Source organism: Eschrichtius robustus, chromosome 9, assembly GCF_028021215.1.
Source record: "Eschrichtius robustus isolate mEscRob2 chromosome 9, mEscRob2.pri, whole genome shotgun sequence".
NCBI classification, from domain to species: domain Eukaryota; kingdom Metazoa; phylum Chordata; class Mammalia; order Artiodactyla; family Eschrichtiidae; genus Eschrichtius; species Eschrichtius robustus.
This window is the reverse complement of record NC_090832.1, coordinates 8,511,799-8,534,728: the sequence shown is the minus strand read 5'-3', so window position 1 is coordinate 8,534,728 and position 22,930 is coordinate 8,511,799. Positions and strand designations below refer to the sequence as shown.

At 46.5% G+C, this 22,930-nt stretch overlaps 1 protein-coding gene across 4 annotated transcripts in view; it reads left to right on the top strand.

Annotated features, from left to right (window-relative positions):
• Positions 1-22,930, top strand: part of FNDC1 (fibronectin type III domain containing 1) — a 97,466-nt gene that overhangs the window by 23,774 nt on the left and 50,762 nt on the right. For 2 of the 4 annotated variants that reach the window (XM_068551295.1, XM_068551294.1), the window contains exons 2-5: positions 2,333-2,527; positions 4,857-4,943; positions 5,369-5,437; positions 21,302-21,508. In XM_068551295.1, the coding sequence (XP_068407396.1) occupies positions 2,333-2,527; positions 4,857-4,943; positions 5,369-5,437; positions 21,302-21,508 (558 nt within the window). The remainder of the gene's footprint in view (positions 1-2,332; positions 2,528-4,856; positions 4,944-5,368; positions 5,438-21,301; positions 21,509-22,930) is intronic. The other 2 variants (XM_068551296.1, XM_068551297.1) reach the window with 2 other exon arrangements.

Below are 22,930 nucleotides of genomic sequence, written 5' to 3'. Positions count from 1 at the left end.
AGGCACTCAATAAGCCCTCTTTTCCTGTCCATTTCCCTCTGCCATTTTTATACTTTAGAGTTGTTTTACACCATATGGCCTTTTTCTTAGTGCACAAATGCTGATGCAGGCAGTTATCGAGTTGAGACACACTGATGGTACTTGATCATTGGCAAGAGGAGAACAGACAAACTCATGCATGGACACACTTGGAAACTGATGGGGTAAGCGGAATGCAATGATGTGCATTAGGTTTTGGCGACCCAGGGGGATTTGCCTCTTGTTCTTCTTTACTTTCCTCATCTTATTGGAGCTCCTTGAGGTTTTGAATGTCCCCCTATGCTGGGCTGATGCAACCATTTGACTGCGATTCTCATGTGACTTAGAAATTATTCCATGCTGTGTCCAAGGACAGATGTAAGGCAGAGCAGGAATGAACAATGAGCATATTTATAGATTGTTCCTCTTTTCAGATGTCAGTAATGAATATAAATCATCTTCAGACCCAGGCCGTTGTGTACTGATTGAATCACTCGCATCCAGAGGAAAATGTGATGGTGTTAGGGCTTTGCAAGTCTCACATTTCAGACCATCTGTCTGAAGGGAGGTTTGGAATTGAACTGTAAAGAAAAGCGTTATTCACTTATTCATTCATTTGTTTTCTTCCTTAGGAGAATCACCTAACCATGAACATCCTTTCGTGGTGTTGGAGTCCTTGCTTTGTTTCCACCGATATTTTGGTCAGGGTGAAATATTGGATTCCTGGGAATGATTTCTGCTATTGTGGGAAATGGGGATTGCAACTAGAAAGGGTCAAACACGTGGCAGATAAGGAGGGGAGGTTTTTGTAGTGAGGCCTTGGGAGAAATAAAGGAAACTGAGGAAAGGGAGCTCCGGTCCTCAGACAAAGTAAATCCTGAAAAGTTTCCCGTAGGCGAGGAAGGGTCAGTGAAAATTATGGCAGGGTCGCCATGATTGCTAATCTTAAATATCCAGAAACTCACTAGTGTGCTATCTTTATTGTCTCCTCAACTCAAAATTTCCCCGATGGTGTTAAGTTTCTTGTCTGTGATTTCTCCCATCTCGGGTTTACAGGACCCTCACCTCTGACAATGGGGAAGGAGTGCTTTCTGGGGTCTGGTCCGTGCTCATCTTCTGACACTGTGTTTTTGTCTCCAAAGTGGACATTCTTTCTCTAGTGCCTCGAAAATTATTATATTCAGACTCTATTTTTTCATTCCTTGAACTTCTTTAGTGGGGGTCCCAGGAGTTCTCTCCTTTTATCATCTTTACTCCTGAGGCAGCAGGGTAATTTTGGGAAGAATAAGTGATATATGTTAGGATCAGCCATACTTATTTTGTTCAGAATCTTCATTCGTGTTACAGTCACATACTAACCAATCTATATGTTATCACGAAACACTCCTTTTTCCCTTTCTTCTTCTATGAGAGTCTAAATTCATTTTTCTTAATGTTACTAAGTTTAAATGTTTCTGGGTTTTTAAGATTACTTTGCCCCCTCTGAGAATGCCTTGCATCATTGAATAATCAGTTTCAGGTCCAGATTTGCCCCAGAATTGACTGTTGCGTGAATATTAGCATCTGTTTATATTATGTTGCATTGCAATATCGGTTACATTATGAGCTGAGATATTTTGTTTGACAAAATGTTATGTTTCATTTTGGTTATTTTTGAAAATCAAGAACACTCTTTTGGAACTTCATAACTGGAGATAAACATGTGCTTCATAATAATTTGTCCTTCCTCTTCTGGGACAAAATATGGAAACATTTAAATTAGCTACATGCAGATAAAACCAGCGGGTTACCTCTCTTACAAGGTGTTGATCTTGGTTTGTTTTCTTTGTGGAAATGAATGATTCTGTTATCTCACTTTGGATACAATGGAAATTCTTCCTGATCATGTGAGTTTTATGTTATTCTTCTCAGAGTTGTTTGAAAGATTGTCCAGCTGTACCATGCAAAATCCTAAGAAGTTATTTAATACATGAATGCTTCTGGAGAATATGTCAAATTACTATTTTGTTAATCTTGCACTAGCAAGGCAACATGATCAAGCTGGAGAACGCCTAGAGTTTATTTTGATTTGTCTTACTTTTGGTTTAAATTTACCACCCAGAGTTCCCTGAAATACATAAAAGCTTGTGGGTTTGGTATGTCTGTTTTGCTGTCGCACTGTAACGATGTCCAAATGTGATGGTACTTCAAGTCTTCAGGGTTAGACAGATTGAAAGTCATTTGCTCTTTTGCTAACCATGTCAGAGAACGTTGGAAAAAATTCGTTTTCCCAATCTGCCCTTCCCATGAGTTGATAGTTGCGCTGTTTGCATAGCTGACCACCCACTGAAGCCAAGGCATGTGAAACTGCTGTCCACTAAAATGGGCCTGAAAGTCACGTGGGACCCACCCAAAGATGCTACCAGTAGACCCGTGGAGCATTACAACATTGCCTATGGGAAGTCACTGAAAAGTCTTAAATACATCAAGGTGAATGCGGAGACACACTCCTTCCTTATTGAGGATGTGGGTAAGTGACACTCTGGTCTTGTTCCCGGTCAGAACTAACTGTACACCTACATTCTCCTTCCATTCTCAGGGTGACTATTTGTGGGACAAAAATGGTACCCAGTGGTTCTTTGGGGATGGACAGCCAAGGTCAAGAGGCTATTAAGCAACAGCCTTCATCTTGCCCATGGGCTTCCCCAACCTGCATTTGAAGTCCAGCGTTCCTGGATCTCTCTCCAAATTGACGTAGGAAACAATTTTTAGTTTCTGGATGTGCTTTTGGAAAGTACGTCGACCCTTTTTTATCTCATAGGAACTTGACAACTGGACAAGTCTGTAGCCTGATCTTGAGATTTCTAATTTATAAACCATTTTATAGTTAGGGATTACTCAAGTAATATGTCCCTGTAGGGGTGTGTGATGTGTCATGCTTTGCCACATGTGGTTCAAAGATATAACATTTCTCGCCATTAGATTTGATTCTGGAAGTTTGGGGGATTTAGCATTTTGCCTAAATATATTCTTTTATAAGCGCAGGTGTAGGTGGTTTTGAACTCAGGCTTTGAGCTGCCTCCAGTGGATGCTCTATCTTCTGCTTTTTTGGTCCCACTGGCCTGAAACCCTGTTTATTCTACAGTCATCTCGTGGTCCAACCTTAAGATGGATCCTAGGAAGTAACAGAAGTCAGCACCTGTGACAACTAGGTTCCCCGCCGGCCACGTTAGCGTCCTGCTGCCTTCCTTCAGTGGATCAGAACCCGCTCGTGGCTTCTTAGTTTCCTGGTCACCATCCAGTACACTGACTCCTTCTCCGCCTCCTGCACTGTGATATTAAGCTTTCTGGGCAGCAGAGCAGAAAGTGCACGGAGGGGAGACAAAGAGGGACAGATTCCCGTCTTCCTGGTTCCAGCAAAACATACGTTTCACTGGATCTGAATCTCCTCCACGTCACTAGGGCCCCACAGAGTCCTACCGTGAGGTTAATTGGAGTTTCTATCCCACCAAAGGCACGAGCAGCGTCACATTTGCTTGCTCAACCCTTGGGTTGTTAAGGTTGCTGCAGAGAAGAAAAACATGCAGAGAGAAAGCCCTAGAACTCACTGCAAACTGAGAGTGTTTCCCCGGCATCTTTCTGATGAGTTAACTGAACAGAATCAGAGACACGTTGATGAAATGTCTTTGAAATACGAATAAGCTCAGAGCGAAGAGAGAAAGTGCCTGGCGAAGCCTGGTTTTGCTTTTTGTCTGAACCTAGAGCATTTCCCAGTTAGTCCGGCAGGTCGTGCCAAACCCTCAATGCCACCAGGCCCTGCCATGGTCAGACAGAAGGCGGACCAGTCTTGAGCATAGCAGGGGTCCCAGATGTGTGGCGCCCCTGGGCCTCTGGCTTTGAGAACTGAAGTTTTGTGAAAGGAACACTCCTCACTTTGAGCAATGCAATTAACGTTATTGCCTTTGACAGAGCTCTTACCTCTCCAATGCTTCATGCCCTCAAATGCCCACAGACTTTCATCTCTTCCAGTAATTGGCACCTTCACTTACCTTTCATAAGATAATAGTTCATTTGGAGGAAAACCAGCACTACTAGAGTTTTGCTTTTCGAAGCTGCAAGTTCAGGGTGCCCTCAATTTGTAACACGGTGTCTGGGTTTCCTTTTGCGTCCCAGCAACTTCAGGATCTCAGCCAAAGAGACCTTTGCTGTGTGTCCTTGACCTGTAGATGCACGTCAAAAAGTGAAGCCCAATTATTTCAAGCTTAGCATATCCAAGATCCCAGGAAATGTTTTTCTAGATTTTTGTTGAAATAGCCAAAGACAGCATGTACACATAGTAAGGGAAATATTTTATTATGAAAAGAGGAAAATCCCATGTAGCTTTATTTATTGCAATGAAGATTTCCCATGCACTAAATTTTATGAGTTACACTGAAATTTTCTCACTATTTTTTGGAGGTTGCCATTTGGAGTTTCCATTGGGAAATATTCTTTGTAGTTACTAACACTGTGGGTTAAACCAGTTATCTAGTGGACAGTGCATGCCTGTTTCCTCCATTGATTTCACATTAAAAAAAACACAAAAGCTTTTCTTGTTGACTGTTCATGAATCCAGGTTTATTACACATGTCATGTACTTTGTATTAAATAAATTTTGTGTTCTTTTGGTCAGGTGTGCTTCAGTTGCCTGGGATGAATGTCAGTGATTTTGATTAAAGAAAAGAGAGAAAGCTATAGTTAGACTGGTCACTTAATTCAGATTTTTATATTTGGTTATAACTGGTATAAGGAAGACGGTGACTTAAATTGTCATTCTTGGAGATTTGAAACGGTGGCTTGATATAAACCATATGTTTCAGAGCCGGGGGTAGTGTACTTTGTGCTGGTTACTGCAGAAAACAACAGTGGAGTGAGCCGTCCAGTTTACAGAGCTGAAAGCCTGCCTGGTAAGTCTTATCTAGAATTGGAGGCTGTATTTTTGTAACTTAGATTGGGAGATTCTTTGCTTCATCAGGTCAATACAAATCTAGAATCATTAAAGAGTTCCCAAACAAGAAATTTTTAGACTTGTATGGCAAGCTGAAAGATTGAAAACTAGGGGAGATTTATCCCTTCTTTTAGAATAATTTTGATGTAGGTTATTAGCGTTTTGTCTTAAATTTCGGAGTACTCATTAGAGTAAACTATGTATAAAAGACCAAAAATGTGTGTTGTCCATACAGGTTAGGGACCTAGTCACTCGTATGGCCTGAGCAGATCCTTTGGAAGATTGTTGAAGAGACCGTTGAAATACGCGTTTAGGGATGCACTGAAATGTGGGCACTCCAACAGTCCTCCTTTCTAACTATCAAGTTACATTTTCCTAATTTAGGAGGTGAATGGATCAAGATTGATGGTTTTCCCATTAAGGGTCCAGGACCATTTAATGAAACCGTCACAGGTACTATTTGCTCATTCGGTTCATGTCTTCACTGAAGCACCATCTCAAAAGAGGGCTGTGCTTCTGTCACACACACATGTGCTCACAAACCTTCATTTGGTTCCCATCGCTAAACTAACACACATGCCGCACAGTTTTGGTCGATCTGCTCTGCACCGGGTGGACCAGACTGCAGCCCGTGTTGCTCACTCCTCACTGCTCTTCCGTGTTCTGGCGTGGGGGCATGTCCTCGTCTACATCTGGGGAAGCTGTTGTGCTGTTCACAGGCAAATATGGTGGTTGAGATGGCAGCCCTGGCCCGATGAGGATATTTACAGCTCTTCTACCTGTGGATGCAGAAGTGAATGGGGCCCACCAAACAGTGGCTTTTATTGGCTAATATGCTGCATCAAGGCTTTCTCTCTTTTCTTATCCATGGGATATTTTGTGATATGTTAGATAACCTGCCTTCCATCTCTGCTCCATATTTGTATATATGTGTGTTTTATCATTTGGATGTTGATGTTGTCTGGCCATATTGTTTTACTTGTTGAGAGAAGTGTTGACATTTCCTGTGTGCTTCATGAATATATTTGATTAATGGTTAAACGATAATGCAAAATGAAAGCAGTGTTTTCAGAGTGTGGTTGGGTGATGTCCCAAAGGCAGTGTGGCAAGGAGCAGTGTTTTTAAATACATCAATCTGGTATTGTTGTTGAGAGCAAGGTGAGTATGTGGAAACCAACGACCCTAATCTGCTTCTCAGGTCAGATTTGATGGGTGTAGGCAGTTTTCAAAGTCCGCTTTATACAAAAAGGGGGTGGAAGAACAAAACAACCAGAAAACGAAACTGGATTTCTAGGAAAGGTGATATGCTCTTGTTTAAGTACGTTGGACGTGAGGGGATGTAGTGGTGATGTCTTATAGGTGATTGGAGATGAGGGCCTGAAAGTTGGAAGAGAGAAACAAGAGGTAGGTGTGGGTTTAGGAGTCATGCTGTAGAGTGAGAACGAAAGTAGGGAGAGTGATGAGTGGGTGAGAATTAGGAGAGACAAGAGTAGAAGCCAAGGATCAAACCTTGGAAGACATTGACAGTGAAAGAGTCAAGAAGGTAGTACACCTAGAAAATGTGCAAAATAGGAAAGGATGTTTATTTCAGAGGTTGTCTACCCCTAAAGATACACATGTAAACATTCACAGGCAGACATAAACCTTTTACTGACAGATGTACTGTGCCTCGTATTTGAATTTCATACTTTGTATTTTAAATAACCATTTTATTTTTATCATCTTCCTGATAGAGTTTTCTGAATGGCAGTTTTAGAACAAGTAATTTTCTTACTTTTTCTTAAGCAGTTAATTTCTTATGCCTTCTTTAATAGAAACAGGTGTGTGTGTGAGAGTGGGTGTGTGTGTCCTTTCTGAGTAAGCACATGTGACAGAAACCCTGGGAACTGGGAACCACAGACAGTCATGCCCCAGCTCACTCTTGGTTTTATGGACAGTGAGATCCTTTAACCTCTCTCTGCAGGAGCCTCTGTAGGCCCTAGTTGCCAAAGAATGCTCTGCTATAATACATAACACTGTATTTGCCATACATTATGTTAAAAAAGATGCTGGAAGAAATTGCTAGCCAAAACCTTTTGCAGTATATGATATAAAGCAGAACTTCAAAAAAATGCATATCCAGAATGCATAGACTTGGTTACAGTGTTCCAGAAAATAATTACATTTCATTGTTAAAGAAAATAATAAAAATAACTTTTGAGAAATTATCAATAAGGGATCAACATGCATCTGTACCTTTCTTAATACGGCCTGGAAAATATGCTATGCTATTGTTCTGAGGAAATTGTTAATATATGATAATCCTGTTAAACGAAAGAAGTACTATTCTGAATTCCAGGTATCTTCATGCAAAGTAAGGGATTTGTCCTAGAAACGCAGACATTAGCATCTGCACCTGGTATGAGGCCCCAAGGGTTGGCTCTAGTGCTTTGATCAGTAATACCTCACGTTCTTCCGGTGTTTACTTGAAACCAGAGGAAAATCCGTTCTTTTATTCTGCTGGAAACAGTGGTTTCAGTTCAGATTTCAGAAGGCCTCCTTTGCTGGCTGGAATCTATCTTGACCTCATTGTCTTTACTTAAAAATAGGACTTTAATTATTTAATTCATTCATTCAGGGCCTGCGGCTTTCCAGGCAGAGTTCTGGGTGCAAAAGACGCAATAGTGAATAAGATAGACAAGGGCCTTAATGGCCTTAATGAAGACTGTATTCTAGTGGGAAAGAAAGACAATAAACCTGTAAGCAAAAAGTAATGCATACAACGTGTATGAGTTTGGTAGGGATGCCATAACAAAATATCACCGACTGGTTACCTTAAACAATAGATATTTATTTGCTCACAGTTCTAGAGGCTAGAAGTCCAAGATGAAGGTGTCAGCAGATTTGATTTCTCCTGAGGTCTTTCTCTTTGGCTTATCTTCCCTCTGTGGGCATGCATCCTTGGTATCTTTGTGTGTCCAAATTTCTGCTCCTTCTAAGGACACCAGTCAGATGGGATTAGGGCCACTTTAGTAATAACCTCATTTTAACTTGATCACTTCTTAAGAGGCCCAGTCTCCAAACACAGTCACATTCTGAGGTAACTAGGGTTTAGGTCTTACACATAAAAATTTGGGGGGTGGGGAGACACAAAATTTAGCCTGTAACATAATCATAAATTCTTTGAAAAACCAACAGCACTGTGAAATAGAACAGGCAGGGTGGCGGAGCCTGGGAGGTGCCGATAAGATGACTGAGACCCTATGGGGACTGTCTGAGAAGCCGCAAGAGGGGAGGAAAAACGTGCAGGGAGTCCTGGAGGTGGGCTGGACCTGAGTGATTCTCAGATGGTCACTCAGCAAATGTGGACACTCTCAGGACTCGGAAAATGCAACCCTAGGGCAGAAGTTTAGACTTCCTCTTTGGGTAGCTCATCTCATATCTTTTTGTTAGAAAGTGTTCTTAGTATGTAAATGTAAGATCTCTCCTGTTGAGATGTAAACCCATCTCCCTTTGTTTTGTCTCCAGGGAAGAGATGTTGCAAGTCCCTTCACATATTGGAATCCTATTATTTAGCTTTCCTGCAGACTTTTCTGAAGTTGTTTTAGCTTCTTTTCCTGTGACGGGATCTGGGTAATCTGCTCTGTGCAGAGCCAGGCACCGGGAGTCAAAATGAGGACCACGGTCCAGGATGACGACCACGGTCCAGGATGAGGACCACGGTCCACCTCTGCTTCCAGCCAGCCCAGGGACTCAGAGGGCAATTCATCTGATTTCACCAGCTCTTCATCTGGGAAATTTTAGCTCTCAGTAGGATCCCATGTATTTTTAATAATGTTACGGTTTTCTAAAAACCTAGTCCTTTGTGCTTAAACTATGGTGCCCAAACTAGACATAAAATGAAAGTCGGATTTATGCCTCATATTTTCTTTACATTATACTTAGTTCATGAAGCTTACTACTTTTTTTTTTTTTTTTTTTTTTACAGTTAAATTACAGCTCAGACTCAAGTTCAGCACAGAGTTCACAATTCTCTTAGGCCATTTGCAACCAGCACTGGCATGATACCTGTGGCCCAGCCCTTCCTTTCCTTATCACAGTCACCCCCGGATCCCCAGGTTGCTCCCTGAATCCAGGCAGCTTGAGGGCACTTGGCTCATCGTGCGCCTCGCCGCACCTACGTCCTGGACTGCATCCACCTCCGTGACAGTGGTCCATTGGAGAGTCTCACTCCTGTCACTTAAGATGAAGTTGCTCCCCCCACAATCTAGAGTCATGAAATTCCCCATCATCTCACTTCTTCAGTGCCCTCATGTCAGAAGCTTGTTTCACATCCAATCAGGCTTTGGGTCTGTAGACCCTTCCCCTTTCCAGAGTCCAGAAGCCGTCTCCTGGCTCATTTCTTGCTTAGTTTATCTGGGTCCCCAGCATTTCAACCACACTCGTGTCAGCATGGCCATGCCAGCCACCCCCCTCCCCCCAGCTCTCTGGTTTTCCCTCCGGCATGCTAACTGCTGAGCCTCGTGGGAGAAATAAAGAGCTAAGCTGATACGCGTTGTGACAGCTTCTTATAGCTGGTTTTCTAACTTCATCTGGGCCCTCGGCTCTGCTTGGCAATTATTTGTCCTTACTCAGTTTCCTTTCTTTCTCCCACAATGGCTAGTCCAAAATTTGGCCACTTTCTTCAGGCTCCTTCCTCCGCCTGCCTTCCTCTCACTTCTAGCAAGTAACCTTGTTTCCTGCCTCCCTGGGAAATAAAGGTCATCAGGGTGACATCTCTTGTCCTCCCTCTCTTGACTTCTAAGCCTTCACGGCTCCCTTCCCTCCTCCTGGCTCTGAGGAAAGGTTGCTGTTCTCTTTAAGGCTGACTTCAGACAACGTAAAGCTTCTTTGCAAGCGTGGTTAGACCCGAGGGCTGTTCTGGGGTTGGATTCATCTTTGGAGCCTCCCCTCCCCCATAGGAACTGACTCAAAAGCTGATTTGAACAGGTGTCAAATTATTTGACACTGAAACAGTGAAACTATGAAACCCTGAAAACCAAAGCTTGGCCTCTTTCCTTTCTTCCCGGGCACTCCTTTCATAGGAAATGTCTGTGGACATATCAGGAAGGCATGCCCCGAGCATGCGTTTTGGTCTTTTCTATCAGTAGTTCATCCAAATGAGCACCCATCTCCAGGTACATTTTCTTGCTAGTTTGTTTATATAGATGTGACTGATGTGGAATTTGAAAATTCTAACCCATTGTCCTGAGATGGGCTCCTTCCCTAATCTCTTAACTTACAGCATAATTAATCCATCAAACCGTAATCATCTCCACTGCACACTCTTGCAGCCCAGACTCAGGCTCAGCCAACAGTGAGAGCTGATCTTCTGAGCCCCTCAGCCATACAATGATGGGGCTCCCCAGGAAGGCTCCAGGTTCTGTTCTAAGAACCTTCTCAGGTTCTAAGCTTCCTTCTAAGGTTCTAGGCTTCCTTTCAGCTTTGAAATTTCATGCATTAATGACACTAAGGCACTTTGAATGAGCGACCCTAAGCTTTGCAAGCAGTTGGGAAGCCTTGCTGAGCAATGGCTGTTTGCCTTGGTCTCCACCGTACTTGGAGTGTCTTAGGTCAGCAAATCCAGGAAGCGTATGAGCCAAGGAAGAAACACTGAATTATAGTTTCTGGGTGTTGGGTTTGTGACTGCATACACAAAGGTGCCCAGGATAAAGAACTGTCTCCAGTGATACACTGGAAGTGGCGCCCTCCCCTCCTCTGGATGCTAATGGCAGGCATTCTGCCAAATGAGCCAAGGAGCCGGTCGTGTTAACTCACTTAAACTGATGTGTGTGTGCATGACTCTGGGAAAGAGTAGCCTGCGTGGTACAGCAGTAGGCGAACCGCAGACAGCACTGCCGCCCTGGGCGGTCGTCAGATAATCCTGGAGCCAGATCCTGGGGCTGCAGAGTGTTGGACTTGAGCTTTAAGTGTAGCCCAGTTCAAACTTTTTAATTATGAATCAAAGACTGTCCTCTTTGCACACACTGGTTTCAATTTAACAGTTCTTTGGCCCACAGGGAATTAATAATGTCTGTGGCATTATATTTTCAGTAGCTCTCTCATGCAATTATTAGTGTTTTTTTTTAAGTGTGCAATTCACAGGGCAGACCTGCTTTGTGGTTCCTGGCCTGGATGGTGAGCTCCTCCGGGGCAGGGCACAACGATTTACTCATCTTTGTATCTCCAGAGCCTGGGCCAAGCGCATAGTATGTGCTCAAGAGATGTTTGTTGGGTGAAATAAATTTGGAGGCTGCTTCTTCTCCACACCTGTGCTCTGGAGGCTGCGCAGTGTGTCAGGAGGTCGGGCACCCCCGTCTCGTTTAGCCGCTGACTCTAGGGCTGGCCCTGGGCGGGCCACTTTGTCGTCACTCTGTGGTGCTGTCATTGGTCAGAGATCCTAGTTCTTGCCCCCTGTTTCTTGGCGGGGCCTGGGGGAAGGATGGCGTTGAATGCATTTGGAGATTGGAGTTCCTCAGGGCTGGCCGCTCTGTGGAGACAGAGTCAGATCCACCTGCTGTGGGCTTACCTCCCTCCACGTTCATCCTGGGGCTCGGGTCTCTTTACATGAGTGCCTGTTTCAAAGCCGCCTCTCACATCAGAATGTGGTTAGACTTCAACCTTACAGGCTGTTCTTTAATCATAAAAAGTAGGCAGTAGAGGCTTGTGTGCAGAGCTGTTTAACGTCATTTAGCCAGACGTTCTTGGGTGGGAACTCGGGAGTTTCAGCCCAAACAAGAATGCCGTGGGAAGGACTCAGCGCCGGCCAGCTGCCGGGAAGAGGCAGCAGTGGTGAGCAGCCTTCCAGGGCAGCAGGGCTGAAACCCACATTTTGCGGTGTTTCATCTCCATGTCTACACTGCTGAGTGTAAATATCTGTGCACAGATTTTCCCTTCAGTGAATTGTTAGGAAACGAGCGACTGTGAGAGAGGCCCTTTCCTCCGATGGATGGGCGCTTATTTCAGAGGCTGATGAGTGGCTGCTTCGAGTGGGCGGGGCAGGGGCTGTGGACACCTGGGGAGATGAACTGTCCCCACTGTCCCCACGTGTGTGGCCTTGAATGGGATGTTGGCCGACCTTGCCGTCAAGTCTTAGAGGAACCTGCACTAGTTAATTAATCTAACGTCCCAATAAGGCCAGCATCTTGGGGGCTGGATGCCACTTTCTGACTGCGTATCTGTCACCGGCTTTTCTTTGGATGTCTGAGTGAAGAAGAGGGTGGGAGGGGCAGTGGTGTCACTGAAGAGGGTTGCAGCTTCTAATATAGGCTCCCTGCAAAGGAAGATGTCAGTCCTGAAAGAAAGCACTTTCTTTTCTCACTTGTCAGCCTATTCATATATTGTAACTGGATCTTTCATTTGCAAATGACATGTTGGATAGCACTAAATATTGAAATAATGAATAGCCGTTCAACAGAAAAAGGTCTTTCATACCCAGAAAACAACTGCATTGCAGAGTATCCTACTCCCAAATGAAACAAATGCAGAAGAGCTTTAGACTAAAACAAACCAAACCAAAAACAAGCTTTGAATAATTTTTCTCAGAATTTTTAACACCCCTTCCTCTTAGCTTACATCGACCAGCAGGCTCTGTGTCCGCTGTGGGGTGAGGAAACGCCAGATGTCCGCATTTCAGCCCTTAAGGAGCTCAGGAAAGGATGATTGCTTCCTTTGCTTTCTGTGGCCCTCTTGAGTCCTCAGGAAGTATGGCTGAAAACTGAAGCACCACCAGATGGGTCCAGCAGATGCTTCTAATGATGTGCTTTCACATCCCTCACGGAGGAGGCTTTGCAGCGGGTCAGCTGCAGGAGCTCCCCATCCTTCCTTCCACCCTGAGTCAGGGGGGCTCTGGGCCGGGGATGGGGAGCGAGCGAGCTGGGCCCAGGCAAGGGCTCACCCTAAGCCCTGGTGCAGGTGGCCGAGCACGTCGACAGCTGTGTCACTGTTCCAGGCTTGTAGCTGAGCCACTGCCCTGAGTAGGACGCAGAGACCTTAGCTCTGCCTTCGTGGTGGTGGAGAAAAATTATTGGCTTAACGTAGGGAGAGATGCCCCTCAAAGGGCTTATGATCTGCAAGACTGAGGGATGTGTCCGTGCAAACAGTTACAGGACTGCCGATTTCTTGTTCTGGTAGGAGAGCACGGCTTCATCGCCAGCTTGTGCGGAGTTTGCCTGTGTCGCTAATGTCCTGCTGGCTGCCATCTTGGGGCGACCTGGCCTTTGCAGCCTCAGTCCTGTGCGGTGACATTGATGGTGTAATTTTCACTGATGTTCATAGCACCACTGGGGTCAGAGTCAGCCACTGACGGACATTTTTGGATGACATCCTCAAGCTGCTGACATACCGGTCACTCTTGGGGCTTCTCAAACTGGGTTCTCAGAACTCGGGAGAACATGGCACTGCTAGGAGTCCGACAAGGCATGAGATAAACGACGCAGATCCGACGGGAAGTGGTTTCTTGATGGCCGGTCATTTAAAATGTTATTTTTGACTTTAAAACAAACACCAAAATATTACAGAGTAGTCTATAAAATTCAAATGCAATTTTGAGATAAAACCAAGATTGGGGCTAAATTGCCATGCTCCAGGCTTTTGGGGCTTGAGCTTATGTTCTTCGCTGTTACATAAACGTTGGTGAAGTGTTTGAGGAGCTCTGTTCAGGGGTAAAGCGAGCCAGCACTTTTGTGAAACAAACAGCCAAACAAAACAACATGGCTGGAATGGAGTGGTCCCGGGGTGGTTGGAGCGTTTGCTTTGTTTCTGAGACAGTCCTGCTGGATTTTGAGGACCCCCCTGGGGGCACAGATGCTGGCAGCCTTGTGCCAGCCCGTGGGTTTGGCCTCTGACTGCACCGTCCCTTTCTATACCCCACGTTGAGTAGGATTCCCTGTGGCTTCCTCATCTGGTGACAGCCTGTCTGTCCCTGCATGATCCTAGGAAGCAGGAAAGAGGAGTCTCTGTGAAACCTGGACAGGGGGCGGCAGAAATCTTAGACTGAGGGCACTTAGGTTTGTCGGTATTAAAAGTTAGTTTTAAATGCTTTATGAAAGGCTTCCCCAATCTTTAACATTATTAGTAGTAATTGACATTGATTAGCTCGGGGGAGATCAAGGTTCTTTTTTTTTTTTTTTTTTTTTCTTTCAAGACCTTCTCTCTTCTCCCAACCCCTCAAGAAGCAGCAACGATGGACTGACTCCAGGCGATGGTTTCGGGGTGCTGTTCTGGTGTCTCTGAAGGACGCTGAGATGCGTGCCTGCCACACTCATTCTCCCCTTGGTGTCCACAGTGCCTCCCGGGATGAGTCAGGCAGCCAGGCCACTGGGGTAGCTGACCACGTACTTGGCTCTTCAGCAGATGGTCGCTCCTTGGAGACGGAACCACGGGTAAATGTAAGGGGAATAGTGTGATGAGTGGATCCTGGCGGAACAAATGGACCCACCTTCCCTGAAGAGCAGCCAGGCCCTTGGGAAGGAACTTAGCTGGCATCTTCTGAAGCAGGGGTACTCACGGCGTGAAAGTCTTAGATGGTGATGCCTAGCTCTGCAGACCAGTCCTTCACCAGAGGTGTCTGTGAGGCACCAAGGGGACCCCCTCCCAGACAGGCACCACGCTTCTGCCACAGTGCGCTGCTCGCGACACCAACTCTGCAGCCGCCGTGAGTTTCGGAATAACAGTGCAGAGAACCAGGGCTACAGCTCCGACAGACCTGGGTTCCAATGCCAGCTTAGTGCCTGTTGCTGCCCGGCTTCAAGATTCTCCCTTAATCTTTCTGAGCCTCACTTTTATTGTCTGTCAGTGGGGTGTTTATTGGGTTATTGTGAGGACGCTTGTCAGGTGACTTACCTGGTAGGGATCCAATAGATGAGGAAGGTTGGTGATACTCTGACAGACACTATTCCAAAATGAAGCCATGAGATTTCCTTTCTCCTTGTTAAATAGCTGGGCCTGTCCAAATAGACAACAGCTCGGTACATCGTTAAATGTGCTGAGGTCCTGCAGAGCTTTGGGACACATCAGAGGTGTTGCAGGAGGATTATGTGTCAGAATTCAGCCAGGAAGAAGGAGCCCTTGGCAGACAGAGGCTGTGAGGTGTTGCCGACCTGCCCCAGCGTCGGGGGCAGGGGACCCAGACTCACTGTGAGGGCCGCAAAGCGCGTGTCTGTCTCCTCTGGCTGAGACAGCTCGTGTCACCTCCTCTAACGCATCTTCCCTCCCCCTCTCCTGCCCCCTCTCCTCTTCCTAATCATGCTTATTCATCAAAAGCACGTACAAGCTCTGGAATCTCACCCAGACGGATAGACGTGGGAGGTGGGGGTGTGTTTTCACAAGCCCTCAGGTGTTCTGATGCACAATACAGCCTGAGGACAGCGCCTCGTGGGCCGGAATCCCGCCCGCCCTCAGACCAGTGTCCCTGGTGGCCTTGAGGTCTGCTGCTTGCGAAGGGCGGGGAGGCTGCCTGGGGCAGAGGCTGGGCGAGTGGAAGGCCGGTGAGCACCCCGGGATGAGGGTAAGGACCATCTTCTCAAAGCTTGGAGGTCAGCACAGTGGGAGTCAGGTTGGTCCGTAAGTGGGACAGACCACTTACTCTGCGAAGCTCCGGACTGAGTGATCCCTCACGTTCTCCTGGAAAACGAGAATGTCCTGCTAGCTGAGACCAGGCCAGGGAAAGCGGTCCCAGACAGCAGTGGCCGTGTACTTTTATGCCAACGAAGAGGAGGGACCCGCTCAGAGTGACTGGTAACTGAGATGCTGATGAGGAAAATGAACAGCGCTTATGGTGCAAAAAAAGTCACCTGGATGGAGATAGCCTCGTGTTTGTAGAGGCTTTGGCAATAAGTCCGTCTCTTTTGCTCACGTCTGGTTCTTTGGAACCCATTCTTTTAGTGCCCACTGTGCGTCAGGCATCACGGAAAGCTTTGTGATAACACCCGCAGCTCACTTTCTGGAAGGAGCCCCCCGCCCATCCACTGCATCTGATAAATGGGCGATTTCATTTTTATCACGACCACAAACACAACAGGCACTTAATGTGTGCTTGATAGATGCCCGTACGATGCGAAATGCTTTACGTGGATTCGATTACAAAACCCAGTGTGCTAGACACTAGTTTACAGAGGAGGAAATTGAGGTTTGGGGAGGATTCTCAAAATCACACAGGCAGTGAGAGGTAGACGCAGATTCAGACCCCTACTTCTGAGCCTGTGAAAGCCCAAATCAGAAGCTACACGTTTAACTAGCATTGAATTGTAAACGGGCAAAGCGTCATGATGAATTTTGGATTTTTTTTCTTTGTGATAAAAACAGATTTTAATTCCCTCCAATTTCAGAATACTTGCCAATTTGCATAGCTGGCGACACAAATCAGGAGGGACATTCTTCTATTTATTTATTTTTATACATTTATTTATTTATTTATTTATTTATTTATTTTTGGCTGCGTTGGGTCTTCGTTGCTGCATCCGGGTTTTCTTTAGTTGCGGCGAGTGGGGGCTACTCTTCGTTGCGGTGTGCGGGCTTCTCATTGCAGTGGCTTCTCTTGTTGCAGAGCACGGGCTCTAGGTGCGCAGGCCTCAGTAGTTGTGGCGTGTGGGCTCAGTAGTTGTGGCTCGCGGGTTCTAGAGCACAGGCTCAGTAATTGTGGCGCACGGGCTTAGTTGCTCCGCGGCATGTGGGATCTTCCCGGACCAGGGCTCGAACCCGTGTCCCCTGCATTGGCAGGCGGATTCTTAACCACTGCACCACCAGGGAAGTCCTGGGAGAGACGTCCTAATTGTGCCTGGTTTTTGGATACTTACCATAATCTACACGGTAATTGTTTCACCCAGCTGACCTGCCTAGTGTACGGTGTGTAATCACTGTAGGTCTTCTGTGATTGACCCGTTCTGTGCAACATCTACCTGGTTACGTGGTGCCCAGAGTGATGGACGGAGTGTGTCCTGCCAAGTTTAAAATACACGCGGCACTAGTGGATGTGAACTTGACTACCCTTGGCAATTGTGACTTCCTGTTTTCAAGATAAAAGATTTACAGGGATTTATTAGAAAATTTTCAGAAGGCTTCTGTGAGGCTATCACATACGGCTTAGAGAAAACAGATAATCTCTTTGCAAGTGAATTTGAACCATATGAATAGTTTTTCTTCATGTGCGCATCAGCTTAAAAGAGGGCTCCCAGATGATCTATAAAAGATCTATAAAAGCTGTTGAAAGTATGCATCACCAGAATTTCAAAGGAAAGAAAATTTGAAAGTACTTGAAAAAAATTGTGGTTGGCTTTTCTAAACTCAGAGATTTGAAGGATGGAGGGCTGTGCGCTGAGGGATGACACTGTCACCTCACTCTGGTTTCCAGAGTCAGTGGCCTCTGCGCAGTCTGGGGACAGTTGTCTGGGACAGTCTTGGGGGAGGGGCCTTCTCTGGTTCCTTAGCTACCTGCTGAGTATACTGTCTGATCCATTAAAAAGAACGCATACATGCAAATGTAATGCCTACTGTGCAAGGCATTATGCTCTCACTTGGAAGGGGGCCTGTCCAGTTCAGAACCCTTGTCCCACATTCATTAGCAGAAGAGGTTGGGTGTTTGGTGGGATGGCTCATGGGTGAGGGGGGAGCATGAATGGAAGGGGCGTAGGTGGGCGAGAAGGGAACTTGGCATCAGTGGCTGAATTCAGGTCGCTGCTTGGCACTTAGCCGTGTGGCCTTGGGTCTGTTACTTCACCTCTTGGACCTCAGTTTTCTCGTGGGGATTATGACATCCATCCTACTCACCTGGGGAATGTTGGAAGGACAATTAAAATGAACCATGCAAGAGCTCGTGACAAACTGGGAGGCTCTGTAGAGAGCAGTCAGTGTGGTTGGTTGTACTAGCCTCAGCCCTGTGCCCAAAGCTTGCTCAGCAGGCCTCACCTCGTCCTCGAACCCTGGTGCGGAGGGTTAGACAGCAGGCTGGAGCCTGGGGGAAAGCCTGTACAGTCTGACGGGGTGGCGTGGCCGACGTTTAGTGGGCCTGGCGTGGGTCAGAACCTCAGGCAAAAACCTGTGCCGTCTGGGACCGAGCTCCTTGTTCCTGGAACCTCACCCCTTCCTCTTCCTCAGGGACCCTGTCATTTTGGGGCATTCCAGTGGTCTTTTTCCTTATTACTGTTTGTTCAGAATTTTGCTATTGAGTGTCAGGGGCTGTTTGTCCTGGAGCCCAGCCCGACAACACTCCCCAAGGTCCCCCAGTAAAAGCGCGCTCTCCACGGACGCTGGTTCCACTGTAAAATGGGAGGCTGGCAGGGTCCCAGGACAGGGGCAGAGCCACAGAGTGGGGAATGCCACCTCTGGTCAGTAATTTATGTTTTAGCTGACTCCTGCGAGACCCAGGCATGTGTTTTTGGTAGCTTTGCCCATTTTGCTGGAGATCATCCCAGAAGTCCCACGCGGATGTGCTGCCTTCTGCAATGGAGGGGAGCGTGTTTGTGTCCCACGGGGCTTTAGAACGAGAGCTGTGGAGGGCAGCCCTGAGGCTGGTCAAGTCGGTGACAGCGCCGTGGACACCCACCACGTTTACTGCTGCCCCTGGGGAGATAGGCTCTGGTAGCCAGGTTGGTTGGGGGGAAAGTTCCCAGTCCCACTGGGAAAATGAGCAGAGCAAATGGCCTGTGGCAGCCTGAACAGGAGTCATTTCTCACCCCCGTGTCCCTGAGGTTCCTTTGAGGAGGTATGAGCTTTTCTTAAAAGTAAAATAAACATCGTATGTTGTTGGCAGAGATGATTTTCACCTTATAGACTTTTAAAAAAACATAGCCCTGACCCCTGCCCAAAGCTGGACACTCTGGAACCAAACACCAACCTCAGGGGGTTACCTCGGAGAGGCCGTGGCGTCACTCGTGAGAGGGGCTTCTCTTAAAACGGTTTTGTGGGTGGTGATAGTTTGTATCGGGGGCACACAGAGTAAAACCTGACTTAGAAGATGTAAAGAGAATGAAGCAAGGTGTTTTGCTTCCTTTAGAATTTCTTCTCTCGACCTCTATTCCCCTGCTTATGGCTCATGTCAAGTTTATTTCATAACTTTGCATAAATCTGAAAATGACACAAACTCCATTCCTGAAAAGTTAAACTCGGTTGTGTATTTTGTTCTGGTGAATGTCCTCCAAAAATGTGCTAACTTCAAAAACCAAACCAAAGCTTCACTGAGACTAAACATGCTGCTCCTTTTCCAGAGTTTGCTTTCCATAAGTGGTTTTTACAAGATATTTTCCCTATTTGTTTTTAAAAAACTATTCTTACCCTAGCCCCACACAAAGTCTGTTCAGCAGTGACACATGCTGATGGAGAAAATCCATGTCCACAGTCACCCACAACACTTAACAAGATTTGCCAGCCTGTACCTTTCTAGAAACACTGCATGTTGCATTGTTATGAGTATGTAACAAGAGATTCCCACTAGGAACTCATAAGAATAATCAACTCATAGGATTAATACCGGAACCCAATCGATTCATCAATGCTGTGCCATTAATGACTTGGACTATTGGCACTGAACACTTTGGGCAAATTATTTTCTTTTGAATTATAGCGATGAGCGTATTTGTCATTTCCGTAATTGCTTGGTGGTCCCTAATTTTTATAGAAGCTGGACCTTGAAATGGAGAGCCTACCCCTGAACTTGGAATAAAACTGAAATTGTTGTAGCATAACCCCAGCGAAAGTGGTTACACTCACATCACCAGGGTGCAAGACAAAGTTTTGTATACTTAGTTCATTGACTACATTATTGGATTAAAAACAAAAAATATCTCAGTAATCTCTACTGTGTGTACTGGGGAAAATATTTGTTGAACCATTGTATGGTATTCTCTTAGTAGCCTTTAGGAATGGCGGTGCCCAGTGACTGATTAGATAGCTCCAGCTAATATTCAAAAGGATATTCCTTTTGGACTGATTAGATAGCTCCAGCTAATATTCAAAAGGATATTCCTTTTGGACTGATTAGATAGCTCCAGCTAATATTCAAAAGGATATTCCTTTGGTTCCTATTTAAGACATTGGAGCCAGGTGTCTGGCTTTTCGGAATCACCATCTCCAATGGCTATTTACTGTGCTATTGAAACTCACTAACTCATGACGTTTGTTTTTGTATTTTGTCTTAGTGTTGAAATGTTAGCTTAGGTGGGAATTTTCCAGTTTAATAAAATTAGTCAGAACTGATGGCGGGGTTGATATACGGAAACTCATTAGGTAACTGGATCCCCAGAAAGGGCTAGAATGTGGCCCACTGTTAGAACCAGGCAGTGTAGTTGTCACATGGTCCATAGCCCTTGTTCCCAAGCTTATCAGCTCTAAATTGATGTAAAAGCAAAACGTTGAACACTAAGTATTGGCCACTGGAATGCCTTGCCTTGAGAATGTTAACAATGAGAGAGATTCTTTTTTTTTTTTTTTTTTTAATTTGGTTGTGCTGAGTCTCAGTTGCGGCATGCCTGTGGAATATAGTCCCCTGACCAGGGATCGAACCCAGGCCCCCTGCATTGGGAGCGCAGAGTCTTAACCACTGAGCCACCAGGGAAGTCCCTAGAGCGATTCTTGAGATTTTCAGTTTAGTAAGAAGAGTTCTCTAAATGGATTCATTTAGCAGGAAGGCAACAACAGACATGGGGAATAGCAGCTGGGTTTGTCTGAAGGGGCAAGACTTGGACATGTAAGAGAAATTAAGATCAAGGCCAGAAAGCGGTATGTAGTTCTTAGTGATTCACCATAAAGACAAGGAAAGCCTGTTTTTTTCAACTGTATAGTGGAAAAGCTTCCAGGAGGACAGTTAAAAATAGCATGAAAGTGTTTGCTATATTTCACGCTGAATTATAGCGATGAGCGTAGTTGTCATTTCCGTAGTTGCTTGGTGGTCCCTAATTTTTATAGAGGCTAGACCTTGAAATGGAGAGCCTACCCTTGAACTTGGAATAAAACTGAAATTGTTTTAGTATAACCCCAGCGAAAGTGGTTTGGCTTTAAGGGGGCAAGAGGAAATAGATGAAAAGGAACATTGTAAAACATCCAAGATTTCTGGCTGACAGTCTCACACACAGTATGTTTTCACTTTAAGTCCTTGAGATCTCTCGGTCTGCAGTGTGGAGAGGAACGTGGACACGGAGTGTCGATGCCCTTGGGGGAAGGATGTTCTCACTAGAACTGGTTACCAAAAATGGACGTTTTAAGCCCAACTGCTAATTGTGGCGGCCAGTCTTTGGATACGCTTTCCATCCTTGATGGCGAGCTCCAGGGTTTGCTGTTTAATGGTCTCTGTGTCGTGTCCTCTTTAAGAAAAGGACGTGCCCAACAAGCCCTTGCGGGTCCGAGTCCGCTCCTCCAACGACCAGCTGTCCGTGGCGTGGAAGGCGCCGCACCTGTCTGGAGCTAAGAGTCCACGCAGATCACGGGGCTTCCTTCTGGGCTACGGAGAAAGTGGCCGGAAGATGAATTATGTTCCACTGACGAGAGATGAGCGAACACACGAAATTAAAAAGCTAGGTGAGTTTCACGTTCATTGCTATTCGATGTGTTAATGATGTTGGCTGTCATTTCAAGATTTTGAAGCCTGTTTGTGACAGAACGTCGTATTTCAGTTGTAATGTTCATTTTCCAGGTATTACAGGTATTCAAAAACTCATTCTCTGTTCTATCCTCCATCCATGCCTCCATCCTTTCCACCTTCTGTGAGTGGTGGGACAAGGCTGCCCAACAAGTGCCCTTCAGCGGCTTCCTGACCCAGTTGCACTGGGTCATGTTTCTGGACGTGAGGGGGCGGGGCTAATGCTTTTCCATCTCGGCTCTGCTTTCATCGTTTTGCTCTCTAAGCTGCATCTTAGATCCTGGGACACTGGACCTTGCGTCCCATCGAGATGAAATGTGGTGGCAGCTGACGGAGCCTGCGGACCGAGCCTGCCCTCCTTCCTCTTTGCAAACCCTCACTGGGTGAAGGAAGCATCAAAGCACAGGCCGTGGAGGCTGTGACCCCGGGGAGGTTATGTGCTTGGTTGCTTGGTTCCAGGCCTGACCTCGGCTGGCCTTGCTCCTCGATAGGCCTGGACAGCGGACCCGGGCCACGCTCCCAGGGGCGCAGCAATGATCCCTCACGCCTGGCGCTTCCTTGGGGGTGGAGACGCTGCAACACTCGTGCAACACTTCTGCTTGTCTCCCTTCCCTCATGCCCCCTCACCTACGTGATGGGTTTGGCAGGAGGCGCTGGGCAGGCGTGGCTCGGCCCCTCCCTGCCGCCTCCTCTGGGGGAAGACAGGCTGCAGAGAACGCATTCTGTTCTGCCCCTCTGTGCCCGAGTCGTGGAGGGCCCAGGGCTCCTGGGGCAGCAGGGTCTGTCTGACTCTGGGCTCTGGTGTTAGAACGTACACCTGCCCCGTGTTCTCCAGCTTAGTTTGTACGAGCCATAGATATTTTGGCCTCCACTGCTTATTCTTGTTCGCTTTCTAATTAGATCAGTGCTCAGGCAAGGAAGAGGGTGTGATTTACTGGGCCTTCCCAAGACTCCAGTGGGAACGAGGGTCTCTTCACGACGCGGTCATCAGGCGTGGCTTGGCTCCCAGCCTACGCAGTGAGGGGCTGGAGACTGACCTGGGCAGATTTGAGCTGGTGGAGACACCGAGCGGGAGGCCAGGCTGGATTCGCTCCCTGGAAGATTCTCGGAAGTTACCTTCACTGCTCTGCTCACACACCCACTGTTGGAAAAGTCTGTTGGGTGTTCATGGCACAGGGTCAGCCTGGCGTTCTGTGGGCTTTACGGGGTCTCCACGTGGTGGCACAGGCAGCGGTGAGCCAGGCGTGGCATCGAAGCCTCAAAATAGACTCCAGACGTTTTCCAGCCAGAAGAGACTAGCTACCTGTCTGCTCCAAAGCCGCACGAAACCACGAGGGATCGTGGGAGCGAATGGAGAAATC